The sequence below is a fragment of the Aotus nancymaae genome, unplaced genomic scaffold (assembly GCF_030222135.1).
Source record: "Aotus nancymaae isolate 86718 unplaced genomic scaffold, 86718_ANA_hifiasm-v0.15.2.pri h1tg000033l, whole genome shotgun sequence".
Lineage (NCBI taxonomy): Eukaryota > Metazoa > Chordata > Mammalia > Primates > Aotidae > Aotus > Aotus nancymaae.
The window spans coordinates 27,936,938-27,948,977 of NW_026988447.1; the positions used below are offsets into that span (position 1 = coordinate 27,936,938).

General features: G+C 38.8%; 1 protein-coding gene and 1 non-coding gene across 16 annotated transcripts in view; one reads left to right on the forward strand and one right to left on the reverse strand.

The window, feature by feature from the left end:
• The window catches only part of ELF2 (E74 like ETS transcription factor 2), a 152,885-nt gene that overhangs the window by 126,543 nt on the left and 14,302 nt on the right, over positions 1 to 12,040 (forward strand). For 13 of the 15 annotated variants that reach the window (XM_064383864.1, XM_064383866.1, XM_021670330.2 and 10 more), the window contains one exon: positions 302 to 2,082. In XM_064383864.1, the coding sequence (XP_064239934.1) occupies positions 302 to 926 (625 nt within the window). In that variant the 3' untranslated portion in view covers positions 927 to 2,082. Of the gene's footprint in view, positions 1 to 301; positions 2,083 to 4,170; positions 4,307 to 12,040 lie in introns of those variants that run through there. The other 2 variants (XR_010345376.1, XR_010345377.1) reach the window with 2 other exon arrangements.
• LOC135277848 (U6 spliceosomal RNA) lies at positions 4,659 to 4,762 on the reverse strand. Its single transcript, XR_010345428.1, has one exon. It is a non-coding gene; the product is annotated as a U6 spliceosomal RNA (small nuclear RNA).

Below are 12,040 nucleotides of genomic sequence, written 5' to 3' on the forward strand. Positions count from 1 at the left end.
CCAGCCTAGGTGACAGACTGAGACCCTATCTCAGAAAAAAAAAAAAACAAACAGCAGATGTCTTAAATAACCTGAATTGGTTTTTATGGTTTTATAGATGGGGCTTAATGTAGGCTTTAGTTTTGAAAATATATTTTTAATATATTTTCATGGCATTTCATATTCTAAACAGGGATTGCCAGTATCTCTGAAAAATCTGGGAGCGCTAGTTTTATACATTTTGGATTTGCATTCATCTTTTACTCAGGAGACCTACTTTCTCATTTGGCAATAATCAGCTTTTTTTTTCCCAATGTACTAGGACAGTTCGTGTGGCAATGCAAGTACCTGTTGTAATGACATCATTGGGTCAGAAAATTTCAACTGTGGCAGTTCAGTCAGTTAATGCAGGTGCACCATTAATAACCAGCACTAGTCCAACAACAGCAACCTCTCCAAAGGTAGTCATTCAGACAATCCCTACTGTGATGCCAGCTTCTACTGAAAATGGAGACAAAATCACCATGCAGCCTGCCAAAATTATTACCATCCCAGCTACACAGCTTGCACAGTGTCAACTGCAGACAAAGTCAAATCTGACTGGATCAGGAAGCATTAACATTGTTGGAACCCCATTGGCTGTGAGAGCACTTACCCCTGTTTCAATAGCCCATGGTACACCTGTAATGAGACTATCAATGCCTACTCAGCAGGCATCTGGCCAGACTCCTCCTCGTGTTATCAGTGCAGTCATAAAGGGGCCAGAGGTTAAATCAGAAGCAGTGGCAAAAAAGCAAGAACATGATGTGAAAACTTTGCAGCTGGTGGAAGAAAAACCGGCAGATGGAAATAAGACAGTGACCCACGTAGTGGTTGTCAGTGCACCTTCAGCTATTGCCCTTCCTGTAACTATGAAAACAGAAGGACTAGTGACATGTGAGAAATAAAATCGCAGCTCCACCGTGGAATTCAGGCTGTTAGTGGCAGTACTGATGTAAACATTTGCAAGGGAAGTCACCAAGAAAAGTCAAAGAAGACTTTAAAACATTTTTAATGCATATACGAAAACAATCAAAACTTACTGGAAATAAATTACCTATCCCATGTTTCAGTGGGAAATGAACTACATATTGAGATGCTGACAGAAAACTGCCTCTTACAGTAGGAAACAACTGAACCCGTCAATAAGAAAGGATTGAAAGGGACCAACCAACTCACTACGATATCAAGTTACACTAAGACTTGGAACACTAACATTCTGTAAGAGGTTATATAGTTTTCGGTGGGGAGGGGTTGGGATGGGTGATCTCATTGTTACATATAGCAATTTTTGATGCATTTCATATGCATACCAGCAATTATTACTGTGTTCGCACAGTTCTCACTTAACTGGTGCTATGTGAAGACTCTGCTAATATAGGTATTTTAGAATGTGAATTGAAGAATGGATCCAAAAACTTCAGAAAGAGGATAGCAAAAAAAGATCTAGTGCGATTTTTATATATATATATATATATACACACACACACACACACACACATATATATATATATCATATAGCTTAAGCTGATTTAAAACAAAGGCCTTAGACTAATTTTTTTGGTTTTCTTTCTTGAAATAAGCTAATGGCTTGTTTGTGTAAAGCTTTTTTATTAAAGGAAAAATTTTAAAAATCTTGTACCTAGCACAGTATTGTTATAGAATTTACATGTAACATTTTATATGGTAGTTTAAGTCTGTCAGTTTCTTAATTGTGGACAAATTAACAGTTGGCTCTGGCCTTTTGCTATAACATGCCTGTGTCACTCGCTTAGCCCTGGCATTTGTGCAGACATCATTTTCAGTTCTGCTGTCACTTGGAAGTTCAGGCTCAGCATGAATTTTTGTCAGGTAGCTGTAATACCTGGAGTTTTCTTTCTTTCTTTTTCTGGTTTCTTTTTTTTTTTTTTTTTTTTCAGTTGAAGTTTATGAGGGAAAGTACCAGTGTTCAGATTTGAACTATAATAGTTTGTATATTCAACATTTGAAGTATATTCTATTTTGTTGTACTCTTGTTTCAAAGTGTATTCAAGTAGGTTTTCTGAAATATAGAAATGAAAGTTATCTTCTGTTTTGGTTTCTGTTGATATTTTTAACACTAGTTAAAAGCCAGTATAGAAGTGTTTTAGTTAAGAAGTGATAAAACATCCCTATTTCTCCTTCCCAACTACTGCATGCAGAAATTCTACCTTCTGTTTTGTTCCATTATATTAATATTTGGCAAATAACTGGATGTTGCCAGTTTCTTTCTAATTATAATGATGAACTATATGTTCTGCTTAACATAACGATTTTCGTATTTTAGTTGGCTGCACTTAAAGAATTTATATTTTTAAAACACTTCAAATTAGACCATTTGTTTCACAATCAGACCTTTTGTGGGTAAAAAGAACAATTACTCTTCTAGCCCTTTTACACATTAGGAAATTAAGGTATCTGAAGGATTACATGAACTATGTAATTTCACTAGTATCACTCCATATCTTAATGCTCTTTCTACAACAAAGAAAAGTTGTCTATTTTTACATCTTTTAGAAATTAAGATGAACTCATACTTAACATTTTTTGTCCTTTGTGCATTTGATCACATACTATTTAGGTCAGAGATTGTTTATAACAGTTGCCTTTGTAGTATTTTAAACTTTTCCATAACTGTGTTGGTGATACTTTTAAACAAAAGCTGAAAGAAAAACTCACTTGATTCCTTGCCCATTTGGGAGTTACTCTCAAATTCGACCTCCTTTTAAAACATTTTCAAAATATTTCAGGTTTGAAAATTGATTTTATGTGCTTTGGCACTTAATTGTATTATCTTGTTTATTGCACTGTGACTTCATTTGTTTAGTCATGTCTTCCATAATACTCATTTTGAGCAATGATTATATTTTATGCCATACCTACCCCCTCTCCAAGTGCCGAACATATTAGACACTTGGGTCAGACATTTATTGATTTTGGGAACATTTGCTGAGAATCTAAGTCACCTTGCTTAAAGACTTTCCTTCTATGCTGGATTCTTAATTGGTTCTAACAGGGCTAAACCAGGACTACCTAGCTTACCCCTGCCACTCTACTGGAAGTTTTTGTGTTTCTTTGAGAATAACTACATCTAAAGTCTAGACTTGGGGCCAGGCGTGGTGGCTCACGCCTGTAATCCCAGCACTTTGGGAGCCGAGGTGGTTGGATCGCTTGAGGCCAGGAGTTCGAAACCAGCCTGGCCAACATGGTGAAACCCTGTTTCTACTAAAAATACAAAAATTAGCCAGGAGTGGTGGTGCACGTATGTAATCCCAGCTCCTCAAGAGGCTGAAGCACAAGAATCTCTTGAATCCGGGAGGTAGAGATTGCAGTGAGCCAAGATGATGATGCCACCGCACTACAGTCTGGGTGACAGCGAGATTCTGTCTCAAAAAAAAAAAAGTCTAGACTTGGAAACACACATGTTAACAGTATATACTGATCAGAATGTTGCAGATTGAAATTATCGGTCATACGACTTGCTTTGATCCTGCCTGCCTAGCCTTTTAATCTCAGCCTTTCTAAACTATAAATCAACATAATTTATTGCTTTTTTTGTGTCCAGTGTATTAGAGGGAAAAAAAACCCCACATAACCATGGATTGATGCCACTACATTTTCCAGCCTCACCAGATCTTTAAATTATGATCAGTAGTCTTATCAATTTATTTTTTAGACCACTTTCCAGCAGTAATTCCAGCCTTCACCACCCTTCTCACCAAAAAAACCAGTATACCTCTATAGAGAGAACATGGTCATGAGCTGTGAATTCCCTCCGTTCCTGGACCCCTTGCTACAGAGGATTTACTTACTCTAACATCCATCCTTACCACCTGTCTCAGGAAGGAGGTACCCTTCCTCCTATTCTCAGCATCTCCCTTTCACAAATACTTGGTTTCCTTGTTCCAACAATTAGTAGCCTATCATTCTGTCTCTCTCTTTCTCTCTCTCTCTCTCTTTTTTTTGAGACTGAGTCTTGCTCTGTTGCCAGGCTGGAGTACAGTGGTGTAATCTCGGCTCACTACAACCTCCGCCTCCCGGGTTCAAACGATTCTCTTGCCTCAGCCTCCCAAGTAGCTGGGACTACAGGCGTGCGCCATCATGCCCAGCTAATTTTTGTGTTTTTTTATTTAGGTTTCACCATGTTGGCCAAGATGGTCTCAATCTCCTGACCTCGTGATCCACCAGCCTCGGCCTCCCAAAGTGTTGGACCGGCCTGTCTCTTCTTTTTCTTTAAATAGCCTGCAGTGTGAATTCTTGCTTAGAAGCAGTTCTCTCCAATAACCCAATTGTCAAATCAGACAGACACTTTGGTTCACTTGATCTCATGCCTACTTTTCAAAACTCATTTGGTTTCTCATGTTTACATCCTCTCTAACCAACTTGTTTTTTCTTAATCTGCTTTCTGCCTATGGGATTCTTTTCCTCATAGAATTGTTTTAATGATTAAATGAGTTAATATATTAAGGATTTGGAACTAGTGTCTGGCACATAGAAAACACTCATTAGATATTTAATTACTATTATGATTTCACTAACATAATTGTTAGATAATCTCATCCATGGCTATGGTTTTTACTACCAATATTTTGTTACAGGATAGACTTTTATGCTGTCTTTTTTTTTTTTTTGAATGCTTCATGAAATTGCGTGTTATCCTTGCACAGGGGCTGTGCTAATCTCTGTATTGTTCCAGTATTAGGATATGTGCTGCTGAAGCAGGCACTACTAAGTCTTAGATGGGCTTATCTAATTGTCAGCAACCCTTACTCGTGCTAGAGGCAACCTGGGGGTGATCGTAGATACTTTACCTCCTCTAATCATTAACCAAATTTCTACTCAAGGTACCTTCTAAATACCTTCTTTTCCATCCTCCCTATCTATCTTTGTCTCACCAAGCCTTCGTCTAATCTATTCTCCATGCTACCAGTAGAGAACTTTCTAAATGAGGCTTTCATCACTCACACCTTTGTGATTGCTTCAGATTCTTCAATGGCATCTCTTGCTGAAAAGATATGCCTAAGCATAACAATTAAAGGCCTTTGATCTGGGCTCTGCCTGTCTCCACAAACCTCATTCTCTTGCTACTCCTCTTTTAGACTTAGCTGGGCTATGGACATACTATAGTATTTTTTTCTAAATATTCTAGGCATTCATACCTGAGCCATCCATTGATAGCTTCTTTCTGGACAACTCGTTACTCGGCTTCACTACATTGGAGTTCAGTTTTATTTACTGAGATACAAGGTGACAGACTCAAACGTTTCTGAAATAGGTATGGAAACCATTCAGGTTGGGGAGTGATCTACTGTTGAGTAAGCTCTGAATATAGAGGCTAGAAAGAGGAAGGTATATAAAAACAGGGTGAGGAAGAAGAAAATCAGCAGTGGAAGTCAAGGACTGTTCATAGAGAATAAACAGGACAGATAAGGTAACATTTCAAGATATGGTGGCAACATCAAGTGCAGCAGGAAAGGCAAAGCAAATCAGGTGAAAGTTAAAGCCACTGAGATTACACTGACAATGAGAGGAGAGGGGTGGTGGTGAAGCCAGAATGTAAGGGATGGGCACCTGGTACATTACAGTGGCCTGTGTGACACCGCATACACTCAGGAGTGTACATTTCTGATCACATTAACAAGTCATGTCTAATTACTAATTAGACAAACCAAAGACAAAATTTTGTCACTGGGGTTATTTACAAGGTCTCCTGTGATCTTTTTGCTTTAAGTCTCCTATCCTTTCATGAGGGTACTGCAGGGCACTTTATATTTTTGAGAGGCAAGAGTAACCCTTTAGTTTCACAGCTATCAAAGCAAGTTTTCCCTTTATTGTAGCTTTTAACCATTCGTAGTACTGCAAGTCTTCTGTGGTTGTGATTCATTTAGTCTTCAGCCCCTTTGTTACAATCACTGTCCTCTATAATTAAAACATATTCTGTAGGAACTGAGTACACTGTGATGCCAGCCCTGATGGAAGAATAAGATACTTTTCACCCTTTACAGGGGCGCTGATTTGCCTCCTATCTGCATTACACCTATACACCTTTGAAACATGTGCAGCAGGGAGACTTATCTGAGCACCCATAACTATCTTTCTGAACACTGTAACTCAGTAGTAATGCTTTGGGTTCAAGACTAAAAAACAATACATCACAGCTTCCAAACTGAAAATATAATACAAGTAAAACAATTGCTTAATGTAAAATACTGCATATCAAAGATGAAAAAAAAACAAAGCTGAATTATAAATATGCTGTAAACTAACAACATAGTTACTTTCTCCTAAGATAATTGTTCACATCCATTGCAGTGTAGTGTCATATTTTTTGACACGGAGTCTCACTGTGTCGCCCAGGCTGGAATGCACTGGTGCCATGTTGGCTTGCTGCAACCTCCACCTCCAGGGTTCAAACGATTCTCCTGCCTCAGCCTCCTGAGTAGCTGGGATTACAGGTGCGCGTCACTATGCCCGGCTAATTTTTTGCATTTTTAGTTTCACCATGTTCGCCAGGCTGGTCTCAAACTCCTGACCTCAGGTGATCCACCCGCCTCGGCTTCCCAAAGTGCTGGCATTATAGGCGTAAGCCATTGCACCCAGCCTGCATTGTCGTATCTTAACTTTGAGAGACTTGACTATTTCAGGTAAGTGATGCTATCACTGCCCAAAAAGGAAAAATACTAGTCTATATAATATGCAAATTATTTCTGAGTTGTAGGCATTAATTCACTTGAATGCAAACTTTGCCTCACGTTAGAAATAGCAAAATCCTGTGTCCTAGCTCCTACACTATACCAATTAAGTTAGTGTTTGGGAGAGGGAGCCAGGCATCTTTATTTTTAAAATATCTATAGGTGATTTCATTGTGCAGCATTTTAGAACCACTGTCTTGTAGTTACAATAAGGAATGCCTTAACGTTTAGGGTTCTGTGTTCCAACCCAAGTGTTCCAAAAATGGAAAAAGGTAGTTTGGGATATATTATTACAAATGGCTTTTTTAAAACCTACAGACTGTATATTTTACCTATCTTAAAGCCTTTTTCTTATATTTAACATCTCTTTAATTAGGATGACTCTATAGACTCTTATGAAACAGTACACCAAGTTAATATGCCTTGTCTCTTCAAAGAAATTACTCTGGAAAGCTATGTGCTAATTCCAATAATGTTACCATTATTTTAGTCTTGAACCCAAAGCATTGTTCAGAATACTTTTAAGTAGTTTCTTAGAGGAGAATCTAAATTTTAAATACATTTAATAGAGACAAATTTCCTGTTGAAGATTTTAGTTTTAAAAAGAGCTGCATCATTTGAAGTTAATAGGATGTGAATCAAGCTAGGTAATGTCATATTTGGCTCAAAAGGAGATGTGGCTATGAGGATGACACAAGTTTTCTTAAGAGCTTCTTATACGGAAGCAGTTCCAAAAAGCTTCAAAAGTTTCTTTGGGTAGTAGCAGCAGTAACTCAGAGTTTAAAAATTAAAATCAGAATTTTAAGAAACCTTAGAGATTATTCCTTTATTGCAAATGAAGTTTCAGGAAAACTTGACTCATCAGTCGGTTGAGCTAGTCAGTGGCAGACCTGCAAAGAACTCATCCTCTGACTCCCAGTTGAGTTTTAGCCTGAACCCCGACTCACTCCCATTCAAAAACAGTGGGGGTGGGGCTGCAGGGAGGGAAACAAGGCTAGCTTCTAAATAAGTATGTTCTAACATGTAATAATCCTTACTTTCTCACAAACTGAATTTTAAAATATTGCAGAATTTTGCTGGGTGTTCTCTGCAGGAATACGAGTCTGTGAAAACCAGAATCAGATGTTCATTATGTCCAGTCTTCCACCGTCTTCCTTTTTTTTTTTTTTTTTGAGACAGCCTCGCTCTGTCACCCAGGCTGGAGTGCAGTGGCGCAGTCTCAGCTCACTGCAACCTCTGTCTCCCAAGTTCAAGCAATTCTCCTATCTCATCCCCCCGAGTATCTGGGATTACAGGTGCCTGCTGTCATGCCTGGCTAATTTATATATTTTTAGTAGAGAGGGTTTCACCATGTTGGCCAGGCTGGTCTCGAACTCCTGACCTCAGGTGATCCACCCCCCCCACCCCGCCGCCTCCCAAAGTGCTGGGATTACAGGTGTGAGCCACCACGCCTGACCAATTTCCACTTGTATGCAAGTTTCCATTCTTGTATGCAAGCTGTCTGGATCTTGTAGCCTGAACCTGTTTAATGTGGCAAGATATTTAATCAGTATCCTGCTTTACTGCTAGAAGAGTTTCAGATAGTTTACATATAATAATAAATGAAAGTCAACAAAAATAAACAGGTAAAAGAAATTTCAGCAAAGAAAAAAGGATAGCAAAAGAAAACTAATACACAGAATATATGCTGTAAAGTATTAGAGTTATTAAAATTCAGCCATATTCTGGCTTTGAATATATTGGCAGCCAAAAAAGTTAACCAGTTGAGATTCATAGTCCAAGTTTACCAGATGCTTAGGAGCCGCAAAGCTTTGCCTAGCATTCTGTCGAGGTTTTTGCTGTCTGTGTGAGTAATCTTAAATGAATGTTTGCCCAGAATTGAGTTTTCCAAAGAAATACGGGAGCAAGGAGCTAGAGTTGTGGGTATTCTGTTTTATCATTCAAAGGCAGATCTCTCTACTTTACAAATCAAAGTACCACTGATGACAACCTCTTGAAATTGAACTAAGCACTAGCCCACAACCTTACATCTGCCTAGAGGAACAACTGGGGAGAAAAGACCAACCAACCAATCTTTTGCCATTCAGTCAGCCCCTCTACCTATTTTGGGCTTAAATTTCTATAAACACTATTAGTTCTGTCCTTTCAAATGGAAGGGTTATTCACTTTGGCTGAAAAAATTAGGAGTGGGCTGTTACTAAATACAGGGGCCTTCCCTGTTTTGAAACTTAGCCATTATTATTCTGTGACTTATAATATGTATTTTAAAATTTATAATACTATTTTACAGATATCTCACAAATCTATGAGGTTGAGAGGGCAGATATAATTATATACTCTATGGATGAGAAAACAGGCTCTAGAGATGGAGTGACTTGTTCAGGTAACACTGGTCACACAGCTAAGTCTTTTCACTTACAGCCTGCGTCCTTTGACATGTTTTTTTTCCCCTCTATTTTACATGCCCTAGTTCCAGGCCTTTACCATTCTGATGTTTGACCATGGCTCATAAATCTCTTGCTAATATCTATTCACTCTGATAAAAAGTCTGCCTGTCTTTTATTTTTATACATGCTATTTTAAAGAGTTGATTAGAGCTCCTTATGCATGCACATTCATTTCTTGGATGCTTTTCCTTTTTTAAAACTGAAATCAGTTGTGATCAAGTTTTAGTTTTATCTCTTTTTAGAATTTAATTTTTGGTAATCTTTCCTCAAGTCTAAAGCACATGAAAAATAATGCATATACATGTAATTATATGCAACATTCCCTTAATTATAAATCTTGGCTATTTTAAAAAATGGTTTGAATACAGAATATTTGCATCAATTTGTTCCTTTAGTTTGAAATACCAGAGTAGCTGTTCTTATTGCTTCTTTTAAAAGCTACGATTGAAGTGTGCAAACAGTATCAAATGTTTTACTTTGGGCAAAACTAGACTTTACTGTACCAGAATACTGGATTTCCAGGCCAGGCATGGTGGCTCATGCCTGTAATCCCAGCACTTGGAGAGGCCGAGGCAGGTGGATCACTTGAGGTCAGGAGTTGGAGACCAGCCTGGCCAACATGGTAAAATCCCGTCTTTACTAAAAATACAAAAATTAGCTAGGTATAGTGCTGGGCACCTATAATCCCAGGTACTAGGGAGGCTGAGGCAGGAGAATCACTTGAACCCGGGAGGCGGAGGTTGCAGTGAGCCAGGATCACACTGCTGCACTCCAGCCTGGGGAACAGAGTGAGACTCTATCTCAAAAGAAAAAAACAAAAAAACACTGGAAACCCAGTACATTCCACTATTCAGCCACCATACCTTGCTTCTAGTCTAATACTGTATATAAGATACTGTATGTGTATTTGACTTACATGTTTGACCTTTTGGCCACGTTTTAACAAATCTCTTGCTACACCTGCAATGTCTATTCTCCCCATTTGTATTCACTTGAAGCCAAAGAAACAGTGGTGGGGGAAAAAAAAGCAAGCACTTTGGAGTCAAGTCAGACCTGGGTTTGAATCCTGATTCAGCTATTTATTAGCTATCACCTGCCTATGGAGTAGTTTTAAGATCATATGTAAAGCTCTTAGAGCCAAAGGAACTCAAATGTTAATTTCATCATATGTATACACCATAATGCCTTATTTAAATAAGTAACCCAGTCAGGCATTACTACCACCACGTGCTACGGTATCTACTGAAATGTGGCATGAAGGAAACAAAAACTCATGCCACTCCTACTTTCTCTTCAAATTTGCAGTTTACCTTCTAAGACTCTTAATGACAAAAATAGTATATGGGAATATAGAAAAATAAAAACCAGAAGCAAAATAGTATATAGGATATAACAGGAAATGCAGAATGAAAAGGTACATATGAATGGAATAAGATATCTATGCATGGGGCCGGGTGCAGTGGCTCATGCCTGTAATCTCAGCACTTTGGGTGGCTGAGGTGGGCAGATCACAAGCAAGAGATCAAGACCATCTTGGCCAAGATGGTGAAACCCTGTCTCTACTAAAAATACAAAAATTAGCTGGGCGTGGTGGCGTGCACCTATAGTCCCAGCTACTTAGGAGGCAGGAGAATCACTTGAGCCCAGGAGGCAGAGGTTACAGTGAGACAAGATCATGCCACCGCTTCTCCAGCCTGGCGACAGAGCAAGACTCCGTCTCAAAAAAAAAAAAAGATCTATGCATGGAACATGCAACTTAGGGTAGGGCACAGTGGCTCATGCCTCTAATCCCAACTCTTTGGAAGGTGGAGGTAGGAGGATCATTTGAGCCCAGGAATTTGAGACCAGCCTGGGCAACATGGTGAAACCCCGTCTCTACAAAAAATAAAAAATTTTAGCTGAGCACGGTATCGTGTGCCTGTGTCCAAGCTGCTCGGGAAGCTGAGGTGGGAGGATCACTGGAGTCCATGAGGTAAAGACTACAGTGAGCCATGATCATACCACTGCACTGCAGCCTGGGCGACAGCAACACCCTGTATCAAAAAAGAAAAAAAAAAGTGATAAGATTTATATACTACAAAAAAAATTCTTACATAGAAGGCTCACATATGACTTAAAAAAAATTTTCTTTCAGTTCCTAGTAACTCACAGAACATAATTACTTTAGGCAAATGCTAAAGCATCAATGAAGTAAGGATTCAATCTCCTGCAGTGGTAACTAGAAAGGATAACTCAGAGTTTCATTGTGAGTTTTTTCCAGTCCCCTTAACTCACAGTCACCTATCAATCAGATGTTGGTGTTTCCAAAACCCTTTTTGTCCAGTGGCATGCCCACACACCTATATGCCCCACCCTCAACTCATACCCTGTTAATTTTGTTGGCAGACAACACTTGAAATTCAAACATTATTTTGGCTTTCATTCCCATCCAGATTTATTAAGGCTGTCATGGGTTCTGGCTGAGGTATTTTGGGGTAGGTAAACAAAATAAAATACCTGTACTAATCAGTATTGTTCTCAACAACATATGACTAGCAATAATTAGTCATGCTAAAATCTGAACCAATTCTACATGTTTGGTAGATTTCTCTTGGTTGTCATTCTTTCCAGTGGCCCCAAAATTGTGTGCATACAATGTTACTTCTGAAAACATTTGTTTTAAAAGTGGTTCTAAGTACAGAATGAGTGATCCATTTCAGTGGATGTTGGTGTAGCTACCACATAGGTACAGCACAGGTGCCGTCAACTTGAAGCTACAGGTCTTTGCCCACTTTTACAGTGAAGGTTCTGTGTGTGAATGGATAATGTGGGTCATTATGATAAAACAGTATTAAAGGAGAAAATCTACTCCCAGATCCTTTTTGG